Raw genomic sequence first — 17,021 nt, forward strand, 5'->3', positions numbered from 1 at the left:
TGTCCTCTCTGGGATTGCAGCCCTGACACACTGAACCACAGCTGGTTCATCCCTCCATGCACACTGTGAAGATTAGTTATATATTGACATTTTAGCTTCCAGACATCTGCACCTGACAGTGCAGAAGCCTTTTGGTTTTTCTTAATAACACGTTTTCTCACAATCACGTCCGATTTTACTGCTTCTGCTTTTACTTTGCTGCTGATGTTTGTTGGTGGTGGGTTAAAAAAGAGGTGGGACTGCCCTGTTTATGGATATCGTTAAAGGACCATCCCAGTGTTTTTGAATATTGAATGTGTGTTTTTATTTTTTCCATGTTTATGTTTGGTTTAAAAATAATGCTGAGTATTCATATATCTTAATATTTTTTTTCTGAGCACTTTAAGGACTTTTTGTCAGTATTAAAAGCTGTGACTAAGTCCACGTAGCAGGTGTTCTGATGCTCTTCTGATGTCATGATCTTCATCAGAGCATGTTGAATTCAGTGATCTGTCATGCATCATGTGAGTTAAAAGCTGCAGAACAACTACTACAGTACTTTTTGAATGAATGAACATGTAAAACACTGGTGTGGTCCTCGCAGTAAAATGAATATTTATTTATTGCTGAGTTTGTTTGTGCTTTTGGGTTTGTATATTTGTGCTTATTGATTTCAACCGGTTGTCTGCGATCGCACAGCCCATCATTACCTCGAGGTTCACAAAACTCCTTAAGTGTTTTCGAACTTAAAGGGGATTCATAGGATTATCAATCAGTGAACCATCTGCACTGCAACTTATTCGAGAAACTCTGTTGATATATACTGATGGAGGCTTGGTTTATTTCACTCTCAACTCAGTTTGCACAAAACTGCAGAAAAACTGTAAATCATTTACTGACTGATATACACACATGCTGCAGTTTTAAATGAAAATGAGCTGGTGTCACTATTGGTTATTTGATGTTTGTCTTGCAATTTTTGAAGTATATAATAATTATAACAATAACAACATTTATTTATATTTATATTATTTCTGATGTATGTTATGGAACAGTAAAATTATGATTGTGAGATAAAAAAACTACTATTGAGCTTTCTTTGTGTTTTTTTTTCCAAAGACCTCCAGCACTCACCGGTGGGTTTTTTTTTTAAACCAATCACAGATCAGTTCTCAGAGGCCCGGATGTGAGGAGTGCTAGCTAGAAGCTCCGACGAAGCTAACAGCTACCGTTGCTACAGATAACAACGCAAAAAAAACCTTGAAACATAAATATTTATCCAGGGAATAATAGAAGCCATTATGCCAGCCAATGAACACAGGTTGCTACTTTCTTGGAAGCAAACGGGTAAGTTAATTTTCAGTGTTTTAGATTTTGTTTCGACGGAAGTGACGTTTGATGAGCATTGTTTCCTGAATAATACTATCACTAATTAGTAAACAGGTGTGTTAGCTTGACACATAAATCCAGCAATAAAATAAAACCTCAGCATAAATATTGACATGCATTTTATTTGGTGATGCACAATTTAAAAATCAGGTGGTACAGTTTGTCACATATAGTGTAATACAATGAAAACATTTCTTTCAGTAATCCCTTATGTCAGTTTTTTTTAATCATTTTTATGTATTCATAGGCAACTTTATTATACTCCTGAGCACGGAAACAAGTCTTTTGTAATTATACTGCCAACAATTGTACCTCAGGAGCTAATTGTGCAGCAATAAAGTGACTGACTTTGTAATAGCTGGTATATCTGTAACGAGGGACGTTTATGTGAAATCACACCATGCAAAGTGAGCTCTCCTTCTCTATGTCTTTTAAAACCTGCTTCACTTTAAACTGCATTGAAGCTGTAGATGTAGTCTGTAGTGCACATACTTTATAAATAGCCACAATACTTGAAATACAATTTCAAGTATATCAAGAAGAAATCTGAGAAATACGACAAAAGGTCCGACAATGGAGCTATAATTTAATCTGACACTTCAAATCACACAATCCTTTAGTAGTATTCCAAAAAGGGTTGCAAAGAGTAAGAATTTATGTAATACTTTGTTTATCCTCTAAGTGTCTTCTATGTTACAGCCACTGGGGGGCGCCAGAGCACAATCCTCAATGTTCAATAAATGCTTTGTGTTTGTGGGCGCACTCTTTTAAGCTTCTAAGTAGGACATTTCGATGAAGGCTGATTTTTCAGCAGTGTGTCTGAGTTTTCTGTAGTTTTCTGTTCTGAGTGGTGGCTACAGGAAGCAGCAGGCCTCATGGGAAGGGGAATATACAGTGGTATATTTTAGAATCATACACATTATTTATTATTGTAGAACTTTTTGTCTTCAATAGATTGAGTTCTTTGTAAATCAGCAGAGTGTGGGTCTGAATGAGCAGCAGGCAGGTGTAACATATTGTATAGCTGCAGTTGAAATGGTTGAGGTCGGGTCATTTTAGATCTTTCCTTTGGAAAAGAGAAGCTGATTCCCAATCAGTTCTAATAGAAACACCAGCCCTAATCCCTGCCACTGCCACAAATTGAGAGAGTTTAGCCATCAAACAGGGTTGTGCTGACACATAGTGTGGAATAATATTGCCTTTAAAAAATTGACCATTAGTAAAACTCCCCATCCACATGACACCCTTGTCAAACTCTCTCTGCATAATTCTCTGTTGCTCTCAGCTGCTCAGCAAGACGATGATGTAGATGAGGAGCAGGCAGATGAGGATGAGGGTGAAGTTGACAAAGAGCTCCTGCAGGTTCCTCTTGGCCTGTGGGTTCACCTCAATCTGAGACGCTCGGCGGATGGCCGATTTGGTCATGTGCTGAACGCGCTCCATGGAGACGGTTAGATTTTGATTTGGTGGGTTAAGAGTTGAGAGAGTTGAAGGGGCCTGCTGGAGGTAAAATCAGGGAATGCTGGTAGACTGGAGATGAGCACAGGTTGGTTCAGTCCAAGTTACACAACAGGAACAAATGTTCTTTTCTTTTCTGGCAAAAAGAGAGGGAAAAAAACAATGACACTTAGACGTATTTCACTTTCCCTTCATGCTTCATACAGCCTCTGTATACAGAGATATGTGACCTTTCTGTATCAGTACAAGGTGTGATGATAAGAGAGACCCTCAGAGGCGCCAGCTGAGGCCTGATGATGTGTTAACCTCAACTCTAGTAAGAGTGGCAGCAACACAAATGTCATGACCACAATGTGTATGAACACTGATGTAGAACATGTTTGTACAGAGAAAGAGCAAGTAATTAGCCAATTGCGTCACAAGTTGGGGAAGTAGGTGATCAAGTTTATGAGGGATATAAAAGGGATTCACAGCTGTCATCTGATCGAGGACTTTCCTGTCAGCAAAGTCACAGTGACAAGGTTATCTGGCTGGATTAATTGTTCATTACATTCCATAATACAATAGGGTTGAACAGTATGCAGACAAGCTTTAGATTCCTGAAGCCTTGTTACTCGAGATGTTGGTTTTAATCCAGGAGTCAAATAGAAGTTTGTCCTGAGGGTGGCGCTAAAGCAAAGTGACTGTTCACATCTTGTTTTACTGGGGTCAGGAAAGGTAACAGCAACCATGTCATGCCTTCTACATGTCGATTTTGATTTTTTTTTTTTTGTTGCCTGTTGAATGGCCAATTATCTGTAAACGCTATCACTTTATCAGACTTTCTGCTATAAGAGACCTCAGACAAACCTGATTTGGGTTGTTGCTGAAAGCAGGAAGTTTTTAGGGTTAATTCCTTTGGAGTTATTGGTTAAACCCAATGTTGTCCTCTTGCACTTCCTACAGTGAAAATTTAGAGAAAAAAACATGTTGAAGTTGACAGAAGGGTCCCCTGGCTGCAGACCTCACATCACATGACCTCACTGGGCTGTTGTTTTTCAAACCATGAGTCACTCCAGCAGCATCACATCAGGTAAGTTGGTTGCAAGAATGTCTTCAAGCAGTATTAACTTTTAAGCATTAAACGTGCAAAGGAGATTTGGATAAATGCCCGGCATTCAGTGACTCATTCTGCACCACAGGTCATAAAACCTTCTCTAATCTTATCACTCTTTCCTCCTTATTTCCCTGTAATGTCTGTAGGATAAATTAGTTTTTTTCTCAGCTTGTTGCCACAGACCATTTGAGGTGTTTTGTGTGAGAGTCTCTACTAATGTACATCTGGCACTCCCCATAACATTGTCCCTATTATCTGCTGCCTCAGTCATGTCATGCTAGAAGACTGGCAGTCAGTCTTTGCTGTGACTACTGTGTAAGTAATCCTCATTTTCACAGGAGAGAAATTACATGTTGACAGTAAATATGTCACATATTCAGCAGTCTGTTAGTCTGGTGCACACATTGTGCACATCTTCTGACAAAATGAACTCCTCCATATTTTTCAACCAACCATTTCTTTGTCATCACGTCTCACAGGGCTATGCAGACACAGCTGCCACTCTGTCAAAGCCCAGCAGTGATGGGTTTTGTCTCTTATGTTGTTCAGTAAAAGCATTCAGCTGGACAAGCTGCACCAACTGGAGGTTGTGTTAGTGTTTCTGAGTGGACAGTGACACATGCGGTTAACCACTGTGTGTGACTTACTACTGCACCATTGATTTCTCCTTTGTTCTTTTAATGTTGTCATTTAAAAACACAATCAGCTGTTGTTAGTTGCTGCTGCCAAGAGCTAAAATATCTTTAGTGTGACGCTTGTAGTCTCATTAGAAACCACTTTCAAAGTAAAGACTGAAATATCTCTACATCAATCTTTTACTTGTAGATGCCAGCCATTCCATCAGTGTGAGTTTTATCCGTGTGTGTCGGCCCCCGTAGCTGTTGTCTTGAGCTTTAGATGCACATATTTTAAACAACAAAGTAGCAGCGGTAACTTTGGCACAGCCTCCTAGAACATGATTGACAGCTGTGAAGTTATGAATATAGGTTATGGACAGATACATGGGCCTACAGATGCTGACCTATTATTCTAATTGGGACATGGTCATTGCAGCCTATTAGTTGGTGAGGTGGTGAGAGATAATTATGAAATATATAGTATTATTCCATTAGTTTACAATACAGTAATATGTATGATTAAACATGGCTTTGTGTGAAGTTTAGAGTATGATGTTAGGTGTTAGTGTACAGCATTGGTTGGGGAATAATTGGAATAATTAACACATGGCAAAAAGAGTTCTGCGTATCAACATTTGTCATCACACAGTCACAATTTTCAGCTTCTTTTCCAACAATTCCAATATGATCAGACTGTTTTACGGTAACCACGGGACTATTATTAAAATAATCCCACCAGATCTACCATTAATTCTATAAGCATTATCAGGCAGCATGTGCCACAGTAGTAACCTTGTCTGAAATTAGTGTTTAGACAGAGCTGATTTGGCTCATCTGAAATAAAATCATGTGCCTGGCATGGGAATGTTCGAAGTGGGGATGTGTGTTTATCCCTCTGGGAGGTTAAGTCCAGTTTCCATTCCCCTTTCAGCTCCTCTGTTTAGAGCTGTGTGGTTACAGTTGGTGAACAATGATCTTTTTACAAGAAGCATTGATTCACAAAGTGTTAAAACATAAAAAATATATTTTCAGAATACATTAAATGATGTCTCACTGTGAGTGTAACTTCTGAAACTACCTAATTCCCCCTGCAAATAACCTTATACAAGAAAAGAGTTTCATGTCATTTACTCCACTTACGTAATGATTAATACATACAATGACAGCACTAATCATTGAATTTCTAATCATTTTTTTTCTCTTGTGAAAACATATATATATACATTGTGATGTCCATCCATCAGCTGAAATCAGATTCAAGTAAAACAGCTCAATCTGTAGAGGATGCTGGTTCCTACCTTTCAGATGAGAGCAGAGCTGGTCAGAGTTGAAGAGAGAAATGTCAGATATGCAGTGCTCTCCAAGGCTGTAAACACAATGTGTGTATGAGGGAGAGAGAGCAAGAGAGCGAGAGCAGAGAGGAGGAGAGAGAGAGAGAGACAGGACATCCCAGCAAAGATTTTAGAAGAGTCGGGATGCCAAGTTTGTTTTAGGTCTACAGAATCAAAAGCAGCCAGCATCTGCTAGTCCACAAATGGGAGTTAAATCCTAAAATCTGAGATTGTTAAAGCAGTTTATGTATAGATGCATATACCGTATTCTATTGAATGGGTCCACACGTTTGGATCTTCATCCTTTGTTTAGTGACGTGTTAGCAGGGTGGGGCCAATGCTCACTTCCAATTAGGCCTTAAGTCAACGATCACAGCTTGAGGGGCTCTATCGTTTTCATGATGTTGCAGTAGAAACAGGAGGAGGACAGTCAAGATATTTTCAATTTATTCAAATGTGTGTGTGTGTGTGTGTGTGTGAAGTCCTGGACAGCATCATCCACTGTGAAGAAATGAAAGAGACAGGGGGTTCAAAAAAAAAAAAAGAAAAGTCCGGAAACAGTAAAAATAACCCCCCTGCTGTGGCCCAGAAAGCATTGCATCTGCCTTATATGGAGAATCTGCATGTAAACAGGCTGTCAGTCACGTACTGGAACGTCAGCTTTGTTGTTATTGCTACTCACTGCTGTACAGTGGATATACACTTCAAACAACCACGGGCAGGCAGATATTTCTAACTGCACTCTTTACAAAGATAAGATGGAACTTTGATCGTCTCTCTGGGAGACAGCTTTACAGTTTCAGGACGACAATGAAAGAATAACAAAACAACACATTTCATGGACATTTATTCAAATTTGGTACAAACTAGGATCAATATCGCAAGAGTGCATTTGTAGGAACCTCTTTAAATTTGGCAGCACTATGTCAACATGAATGATCGTCATAGGTCAAAGGTCAAGGTTGATTTGAACCTGTAACCTTTAACCAAACAAGTCCTTGCATGTATGTAAATGGTCTTAATCGTGCGTTAGTGTGTGCTTGTGTGAAAAGAGAAAGTCATTACCAGCACTTAGGTGCATTTGAGGAAGGCCCTCAAACCTCTGTGGAGCTGTTCAGTGGACAGCAGGACTGGATGGTTTCCAGGTGTGGATGTGTGAACAGGCCGGTCCTAATTCTGTTGCTACTGTAATCACCCCTGTCCTGTTATGTAAGCGGCTTCTGAGTGTATCTGGATGAGCAAACAGCCTTTAATCCCAGCTGAAAAAATATATAATTATAACCAAGAAAATCGCTTTCTCTCTCTTTGCTTTTTCTTTCTTTTTTTTGTTTCAGGGTGGTTCAGCTCTGCAGCCTTACATGGCGAAATACCAAGCCGCTCTGACTCAAGACTCAAAAGAGAGGAAGATACGGAGGGAAGCTGATGTAGAAAATCATGGGATGCCAGAAAAAACAGAGAATCCTGCTGCTGCCAGTCAGAAGGCCGAGGTGAGAACCGTGCACATGATATTCTTCAGTCCTATGAAACAGGATTGTTCATATTCTGCAAATGAAAGGAAGATTAATAACAATGGCTCTCTTAAATAATTACATTACCAGTGGCATTCATTACCCTTTTAAAAACGTCTGTGTCATGTTGTGTACATAATTGGACCGAGATCAGTGTTACTTCTAAGATAGATAAATGAGGGGGGGAACAATGACATTTTAGGGGTGAAGAAGGATAAAGGGAGGGTTTACCCCATCAGCTGTGTTTACCCTGGAAGACTTATTGCTGTTGTTGGCTGCTTCACACACATTCTCTCTCGCACACTCTTTTCTCCAGCTCCCTCTCTGTTCTCCAGATATAGCCAGCTATGCGGAGAAGCCTACAAACTAGCTTTTCTCCAGAGGCCTCCGTCTAAGAGGGGTTTATCTGATGTGGGCCTTTGAAGCGTAGTACCAGCCCAGTTGCACTGAATGTCTGAAAGTCAATGTAATAATGATAAAATGCTTTTTGAAAAATGGAATTAAGAGGAAACGTTAAATGTTCTTTTAGGCATGTGGGGTATTTTTCTCACTACTTTTTACACCCTCTTGTTCATTTATATTTCAGTAGCCTATATGACATTGCACAACGATAACAAAAGTACTACAAGAGTGACATGATAGGTCCTGACATGTAGGAGCGGCAGACAGTGTTTACACCCTGAAGGGGAGCGTGTCAGTCTGACACACACACACAGAGCAGGAAGGATTTTGGTCCTGCTGTATGAAAGAAATTGATCAATATTCTCCCCAGCTTCTGAAATATGTCCCAGCTGTCCTGTACAAATTTTAACATTCACCAAATTCAAACTCTTTGAATCTAAAACAGCCATCGTCTGTCATTTAGATCTAATATCAAGAGTGCAACACACCCAGTTTAAGGTCCACCTGTCACAGAACGCCAGCACACCTCATCTGCCCTACTAAGATAAACCAAACACACGCAACCCTCTAAAGCTGAAACACAACAACCCACAACCACAACAGCCAAAAGTAACCATAGCTGGACACTAATCCAGTGCACACCATCACACTTCATCATCAATAAAACCACATAAAAAGAATGACTCAGGGCCTCCGGAACTAAAACCACTCAAATCCACTGCACCTGATCAGTCACGTCTCCAAAATAATCACTCAGATCCAGCGCCTCCGAACAACGGCATTCCCCAGAGATACCCGGCAACAATTGCTCAAATTCAGAATGCCTCGGGACACTCATGTCTCTAAAAATAACACAAAGCCTGTGCTCTGGGTTTTTGGACACACTTGTCATTCCACTATAAATAGAAATCCAGGTCTATTCGGGCCTACTATTTGTTAGCTTAAATAAAACACTGAAAACTGAGGTGTGCTATAGCTTTCTCATAGGTCACCTCATGCTGAAATCTGAGGTTTTTAATCAGAATCAGAATCACCAGAATCAGAAATACTTCATTAATCCCAGGGGTTTTGTATACATAATCTGATCAGTGTTCCTGCTGTCGGAAGGACTACTGGAAATACACTGCAGATAGTTCAGGCTAAATGCATAACTAAATGTTCTTCTCACTGGCTGCCATTAGAGCACAGTGGGCATTCTCTCCATTGATACAACATTGTGTCATCACTTTGAGTCTATAAAAAGAGTCAGGATTTAAACGAACTGTTCTTTGTCAGGCACCTTGTAGAATCATTTAGATCCATGTTGCTTTCTAATTTTTTTTGTATGAGTCTTTTAAAATACAAGTTTGCTGATTTTAGTGTACAAAAGAGAAAAACCAGCTGCAGAATTTATCAAGCGCTCGCTTGCACACAGAAGCGAGATCTCAGGATGTTGAGGCCTTTGTGGTTCTTCGGTTTACATCAACAGGTTAAAGTTGTTATGACACCATCAGGTCAAAGGTCAAGGACTACAGGATCAGCCTGTAGGTTATTTGTTTTCTCACTGAAGGACTCTCACTGATCTAAGAGTGAGAGTCGTCGACTTTGATGCTGTCCAGATGAAATATCTGATTGGCTGCGTTTATTTAGAGCGTTCTGATAATGATGATGAGGTCATCTCAAGGGTACTGATTGGCCGTTGCGGTTCACATAGAGGACTATGATTGGATAGTTGGAGCATCTAAAGGTCTCGATGTTAGACAAGTTGGACCAGAGCAATGGAAAAATAACTGCTCTATTTATAAAGGCCCATTTAACAGAAGAGGGTCATCTGTGTCCCTCGGTGGAATAGCTTCGCTCACTCCATCATAAGATCAGATCCGGACTCAACTACCTGTCTCCTCTTTAAAGATAGTTGACCCCCCCCCATTTGCATTCATAATTTATCACTGTAATTTAACATGCAAGGTAATGATGTGATAATAAAGTAACGTTTATAATTTCTTTCATGTCAATATACACAATAAAAACATAAAACACAAACACCACAGCCTGAAATCTGGCCGCAATCTCTTCAGTCAGCCGCTACACAGCATATGATACTGATTACTCATCTTATCAGTTCATGTGGTTAGTCACATACCTGATATTTGTAATATTTTCCAAAAATTCATAGATGAAGCTGAAGTATTGTAATGATTTGAACCTCATGTGATGTAATGGTGCCATCCTGTGGACAACTGAAAGTGAAGAATCTATGTGTGTGTTGAAAGGTTTTTGATGTGACGCTCGCTGTTAAGAAGAAGGATGTTACTAAGAACAGTCACAGCTGAGTTTGCACAAAACTGTGGTTGTTACTGTACCAAACATGAGGCACACGTTTGAATCAGATACATGATTAGCATTTCTCATAACTTTACTGAAAATAGCCTCAACAGAATTCGACCACATTCTGTGACATATAAGCTGCTGAGTTGTTCACTTAACATTCTGCCATGCGTTGTGCAGTTTGACTTCAGGAAATGCAAATACAGAAAGAATGTCGACTGGCTGCAGCTGAGAAAATACCAGATTAAAATTTGCACCTTTTGTTGCAAAACCCACATAAGGAACTAGTTCAAGGTACTAAAAGCAAAACCAAAAGAAGAATAAAGCTGTTGGGTGATATGAAACCTGCAGACATCAGTCTTGCCGTTGAGATTAGCAGGGAGGAAGAGTATTTCAGCGTGCGTCTTCCTGCTTCTCATACATCTGCACTGAGGTGTTAAACCACAACAAGACAGAGAAAAGCAAAGTCTGACCAGGTTGTATTTTTATTACCCCAGGGATCATTGCAATGCAGCCTTAGAAAGCAGCCAACAGATTATAGATCACAGTCATTTTAGTAATCTGTATAATTAATCAATCAATCTTCTGTATGTGCAGTAAAATACAGATTTTGCATTTTTAATCTACATCTCTTGTCTTGGTGCTTGTGTAAATGTGGGGATGTAAATATATATGTTTATATTTTTTAAGGGGAAACCAGGCAGAGAAGTTGCGGTATGGAAAATTAAGTTTGTATGTGTTTTTTTTTTTTTTTTTTAAACAGCTGGCCTGTGTTATATCTGTATATTATTTCAGTTTTTTGTCAGGGAAAGTTGACCATAGAAACACAGAAAAAATGTCTGTTTCTCCCTTTTTTATTGTTTTAAAAAAATGTAATAAGCCTTATGAAGGAAAGAGGGCGTGTTTTGATTGAAACCCACACATGAAGCTACATGTAGATGAGCGCATTTCCCTTTGTGTTCAGACAGCAAGGCTCGCTCAGTCAAGAGAAAACGGGCAACATATTATAGCATTTATTATTGTAGAGGTAAAAAGTCTGTAATGATGGTGGTGTTCTGAAGACTGTCAACAATTTAGAGGTAAGATGTTTAATCATGTAGCTTTATGTTTTGTAAAGCAGATGCTGTCGTTTATGAATGTCCTCTGGAAGGTTGTGTTTTTTGCTTTAAATTCATGTTTGTGTCAAATAAGTTTTGATTCCTGCTCTCTGGTCAGACAAGTTCTTTGTTCTTATACACAACATTATAGGCATTTATGTAGCTTTAACAGGGAATATAAAGTTAATGCTTTATATAATTTTTTTTATGTTACAAATCCAGTGGCCTAGGAAGCATAAAAAATGTGGGTGGTGAAAAAAAGTACATTAGTATATTATGAAATATAATATAACAATATGAAGTATTTGCGATTTCCTGCGGATTTTAACAGGTTGTTAAACATCTATTTTACCTACAGGAGTAAACACTTAACTCAGTGACTATTTCAGAGACAGATTCAACAAAAACTCATTTATTTTTTAAAACACGGTGACAGACAGAAACTAATTCCAAGTGAAACAACAGTTTTATCAACCACACTGGTGCTACTACACTAACAGATTATACAAAGCCTCCATATCTGAGGCCTTCTCTCATTTACAGAGACAAAAAACTGGCAAATCTCCCTCATGTCCACCTGATTGAGTTTTCCCCGTCACCACTCACCTCAGTAATAGAACTTCCTCCACTGGCCCTACATGATGGCCCTGCCTCTGACTCACTCTCAGTACCAACCTCAAATATACATGGAGATGGATTGTGCTTTACTTTTCAATTAACAACCAATATAAGTGAGCTTTAAAATATATATATCATCAATGAACTAACCAATAAATAATAAATAACCATGTGGATGTGTTTAAAATGACGCACTGCCTTATCTGCTGCATCAGTGTTCATATAATGCACCACTGTGTCCTGACGGTCCGTCACATATATTTTATTCTTGCTGATAAGAATAGGAGCAGGCGGCTATGTGCACTGGTGAGGCGAGGCTAGCAGGCTAACAGAAGCTAACCTGGCCTATGGGTTAATGCTGAAAACAACTCTTAACTCTCACCTGGGCCCATGTGACAAAGCAGTCAGGCTTTAGCATTAGTTGGTCTTTGTGGGACGGCACCGACGTCACCTCCTCCAGCTTTGTTAGGTCCGTTACTATGGTAACGGTATTGTAGGGCTGTGGTGGATGGATTTTTTCACTAGCAATCGAAACGGCGTTAGTTGGAGTTTCCTGGGGTCCAAACGGGTCATTTTAAAATGTCTGGGGACACGTCCCACTCTGATATAATGGTAGCTACACCTATGTACAAATCTCTACCTCTTGGTGATTGCCTAAAGTGTATTTAAATAGTCTCTAGTTGAAAAATCGCAGCTTATCTTATAAATTAATATTTCTAATTTTAATATGTGAGTTTTTTTATGAGGTAACAATATAGTTCTTTCGTCTCTGTGTTCTAAATTTGTTTTCCTGTCTTTGTTCTGGCTGACACGGGGCCTCCTGGATCACTTCCTTTCAAAACCACAAGCACACACATGCACTCACACACGAAAGAAAAAAAAAACATATCTAAAATTTCTATTCTTCTTTTTCAGCTGAGATGAGAATGGCTCCGTTTACCGCTGTCGCCGTCCTGCTGCTCTGCTGCTCTGCTGTCACTGCCACAGGTATGATTAAACACATGTTGTCCCCATTTTGTGTAAATGCAGTTAGGTTTTGCACAAATGTCAAAGTGTAGGCAGAAAAAAGCTGTCATGCAGTTGCTGCAGATTTTCATGTGATTATGGTAGACAAATGTATGTATGATCACAACTTTAAGTCATCTGTTTGTAAGTGTGTCGAGGGATACTAAATACTTAAAGTGCCACAGGTATCAGCTTCAAGAAGCAAAGTTAACAACTAAACTAAACAACTAAACTTAAAAATGAAGCTATGTTTGGGACTTCTTTGTCTTTGAGACACTGTGGAAACTGAAGCACCGTTATCACAAAGCTCCAGGTGAGCACCTAATACGGAGATTTGTTTTGTCCAAATCACTGACTATTAAAGACTTTGATGGGAGAAATGTGTGCTTTTAAATGGCAGTGAGTCTGTTGTGTAATGCACTTCCTGTCAGATTGATGTCACTAATGGAAAATGATCATAAATACCTTTAGTGTTCTGTTTCAAACATGAGGTAATCTTGACAGGATGTAGTTTTTTGTGCGTTTGTCTTTTAAGTTATGCCCTCAGTATTGCATAACTACAACTTGTTTTGTTCCAGACTGTTTTTTTTGGGGGGGGGGTTAAAGTTTTGTGTACAGTTTCCTAGGAAATGGAAACCTTGATGTTTTATAATTCATGACTGATTAAAATGTAAAGATCTTTGCATTGTATCAAGAAAAGACGATGATGGTTATTTTACTCAGAAATTTCCATTTACCAGGGTGTTTGCACAGCTTCTGGGCAGGCTGCGGTCTGAACCCAGACAACAGGATATTATATCCTCTGTGCACTCACGGTTATGGTCTAGTCGTGTTTTGTGCAGGCCGGCTGCAGAGTTTTGTTTCATAGACTTCAAGATTAATGCACTTCAAAGGTGAAAACACAGATGAGTGCAAGCAGGTGAAGCAGGACACTGAAAGCCAACAACACCTTAGCATCTGGCAGCATAAAGTTATTGTGACTATAAAGGAACCTGGCATAGTTTTTAAAAATATTAAAAAATGTTCAATATTTTGTAACATGGGTCTTCTAAATGTGTCACCTTTGTTTGTATGTCTTCACCTTTCTTTCTCCTCCATAGAGCCTCAAGACAAGTGCACGTATGTTGCAGTAGGCGCCAACTTTACCGTACCTCTGAACCATCCACTGACAAGCGAAAACCGCCTGCGATGGAACAATAATGGTCGTGTAATCTATGATCGATCACCAGACAAGAGGCTTCGTGCAGGGAAAGCAGAGGATATTTTGGACGATGGGTCCCTGAACCTGAGAAATTTGTCGGAACCCATGAGCGGACTATACACACCAGAGGTTTACTTAAAAGATGGAAAATTGGTGCAGGATTTGAAATCACTAAACTTATGTGTAATTGGTAGGTAACATTCATGCTAGACTGTGTGTGTCTTTAAGAGAATTGCAAAATCGCAAGAACAAATTTCATTATTAATTTAAAATTGATCAGTGCCACTGATTTGTTTGTGTTACCAGCTGGTGTAAAGAAGCCTAACGTGACAATGGAATGTCAGAACAATAACAAAACAGTGAAATTCACCTGTATGACTGAGGTGTGTACAAATAATACAGCAGCATAGGACTATGGGTATGTCCTGATGTACTTTTGGGTGATGATTAAGTCTGTTATTTGTATTTCATGCAGCAGTCCAGTAATCCCACATGGCTTCGGAATAATAATGTGTTGAATGGGGCGAACGATAAAAGTCTAAAAAAAGACGCCAAAAATGTGGCAACTGACTTTTTCACATGTCAAGTTTCCAACGCAGTCAGCACCTTAAAGAGTGATCCTGTCACTCAAAACTGCTACAGTGATAGTGAGTATCATGTTGGTTAACACAGCTACTGTACGTCTTTTATTTTTTCAATGTGACACATGTGTTGTGTTCTCTTCTCCTTCTTAAGTTGATCCTTATAAACTTTTTGGACTGAGCATCTGGATTTTTGTGGGCAGCGGAGCAGGTATATTCACTTACTATCTGTGTTAAGGAACTAATGAAATATCTTATTATTAACTTAAACAGTTGTTCCTTTTCCTTAGGTATTGTTGTGGTGTTGATTATTGTTGTTATTGCCTGCTGCGTTCGGGCCATAAAGAAAAAGCGCATGAGACAGAAGGGTAAGAGTCATGTCAAGTTTGTTTCTTAGTAACGTGTCAGTTTATTTTCTTTGACATCATTCATGCATCAGTTCAGGGAGGTTTACGTCTGATATAAAAGTAGAATTACTCACACACATTCACATATTTGTGACACTTGTAGAAATGCAAAGAGGTGCTCTGAGACTTACAGTGAAGGTAAATATGTTTCTTAACAGATGAGGAAGAGCTTCGTTTGGAGTGGGCCAATTCTGAACAGGAACAGGGTCATCATCATCATCATCATCACCACCCCCCTGATCATCATCACCATCACCAGCAGCAGCAGCACCAGCAGCAGCAGCCAGCTGGCCACACGGGCCCTCGCAAACATCGTTCACAACAGCCACGCAAGCAGCAGCAGCAGCAGCAGCAGCGTCCCAGAGCACCCGACCCCACTAAGGGCCACCCTCAGCCCACCCCCAGACGACCTGCACAGGTAATAAGTGTGAACTAATGGTGCATATCGCTGTTGCCTCTCTGTGATCCTGATAGTCCTTTTGTTACACTTCAATTTTCAGGCCCCTGTACCGACTGCTAAAGCTGATGACAACGAGCAGCCTCCTCCTCTTCCTAACCCCAGGAAGAAGGGCCCCAGAACAAAAAAAGTGTGACAGCGTGAGTTTAGAAAGTGTAGGCAGGTGGCATTGCTTTGTTCAAGCAAAGATACACACACACACAAACACACACACATATATATATATGTATATAGATGGATATTACAACAGTTTTTATGTTTACTTCACCCAAATTTAACCAAAAAACAACAACAAACAAACTCACTCCTCCACATCTTCATCAGTATGTGTTTTAATTTATCTTTATTAAAGCTGAACTCAAACTATAAATCTCTCAGTTTTCAAACTTGGACTGCTCATATCACTAGCACAGCACCGTGGAGACAGTGCAGTCCTTCTTTACTTCTATTTTCCTCAGATTCTCTTGTGAGAATCCATGAGGATGAAGCACACCTTTAAAACTAAACTCTGAAGTCAGAAATTCAAACTGTCTTCCAGTGTTCTACTTTTATGTAAATCAAACTATATTACAAATAACACAGCTTAAATGAAATATTTATAAATAATGTTGAAGGCATCAGAAATGAACGTCATTTGACATGAAAAGTGGATTCAACTCTGAATCTCTCTCTCATGAGAAATAAATGTGCTCGGCCCCATTTCACTTGTAGAATAAAAGCTAAGTGTAAAGGTACCAACCACAGACATATTTTGATCTGACCAAAAACGCATTCACTCAAGTAAACAGAAGTGAAAACACACGCTGCTGGGAGCTTATTTTGTGACATATTTTTCTTTAAAAAAAGCAGATTGTGTAGTAAATCTAACATTTTAGTGTAAAAAATGTATGAAAATGCAACATTTTAAAAAAAACTCTTTATTGATGTTATATGAAAACCTGTTTGTCATCTTTTATACTGAACTCTACTTTAAAAAGAGGTTGAAGTCATACTTATATATATATATATATATATATATATATATATATATATATATATATGTGTGTGTATATATATATATATATATATATATATATGTGTGTGTATATATATATATACTGAAGAGGCCAGTATTCACTTGTAAGCTAATGACGCCTGACATTTTAGGCATCAACACATGGTATTGTGAAAATGTATGCATCAGATAAGCAAAACAGCAATGATGACACTTTTCCAGTAAACGGAATGTACCAGACTGTGTCATTGTCACCCCTGCAGCTTGCTGCTTTTGACACATAACGATGCAGGCAGATGTGTCATTCACATATCCTGTGTTTTTGCTGAAAATGTGTTTGTGGTTTTTTGTGAGTGCAAGTAGAGTATCTGGTGACGACCGTTTCCTGTTCCTGGCCCTTTTTTTTCTGCCGTTCTAAATTTCATTTAATTCAATATGTTTATCACCTGAAAGTGTTGTTTCAGATGAATATGTTGTATGTTTACTTCTCAACTTGGGATTAATGAAAACAAATAAAGAAAAGATACAAATTATCCACTCGACATTGTAAATCAAAATTTTTCTTACTTTCAAC

General features: G+C 39.0%; 2 protein-coding genes across 4 annotated transcripts; one reads left to right on the forward strand and one right to left on the reverse strand.

Annotated features, from left to right (window-relative positions):
• Window positions 1–1,507: 1,507 nt before the first annotated feature.
• Window positions 1,508–6,152, reverse strand: pln2 (phospholamban 2). 3 transcript variants are annotated; one of them, XM_028399121.1, is made up of 4 exons: window positions 6,134–6,151; window positions 5,838–5,905; window positions 3,676–3,765; window positions 1,508–2,962 (listed from the first exon to the last, which is right to left on the reverse strand). In XM_028399121.1, the coding sequence occupies exon 4, from the start codon at window positions 2,809–2,811 to the stop codon at window positions 2,650–2,652; it is 162 nt and encodes a 53-aa protein (XP_028254922.1). In that variant the 5' UTR covers window positions 2,812–2,962; window positions 3,676–3,765; window positions 5,838–5,905; window positions 6,134–6,151; the 3' UTR covers window positions 1,508–2,649. The 3 variants fall into 3 exon arrangements, with proteins under 3 accessions (XP_028254922.1, XP_028254923.1, XP_028254924.1); XM_028399122.1 differs by lacking the exon at window positions 3,676–3,765 and having other exon boundaries at window positions 6,134–6,152; XM_028399123.1 differs by lacking the exons at window positions 3,676–3,765; window positions 6,134–6,151 and having other exon boundaries at window positions 1,508–2,957; window positions 5,838–5,906.
• A 1,148-nt stretch (window positions 6,153–7,300) lies between these two features.
• Window positions 7,301–16,980, forward strand: cd2 (CD2 molecule). Its single transcript, XM_028420773.1, has 9 exons — window positions 7,301–7,357; window positions 12,718–12,789; window positions 13,908–14,198; window positions 14,315–14,391; window positions 14,484–14,655; window positions 14,744–14,800; window positions 14,880–14,957; window positions 15,155–15,414; window positions 15,497–16,980. Exons 2-9 carry the CDS (start codon window positions 12,723–12,725, stop codon window positions 15,587–15,589), a joined length of 1,095 nt encoding a protein of 364 aa, XP_028276574.1. The 5' UTR covers window positions 7,301–7,357; window positions 12,718–12,722; the 3' UTR covers window positions 15,590–16,980.
• Window positions 16,981–17,021: the final 41 nt, after the last annotated feature.

Source organism: Parambassis ranga, chromosome 2, assembly GCF_900634625.1.
Source record: "Parambassis ranga chromosome 2, fParRan2.1, whole genome shotgun sequence".
NCBI lineage: Eukaryota > Metazoa > Chordata > Actinopteri > Ambassidae > Parambassis > Parambassis ranga.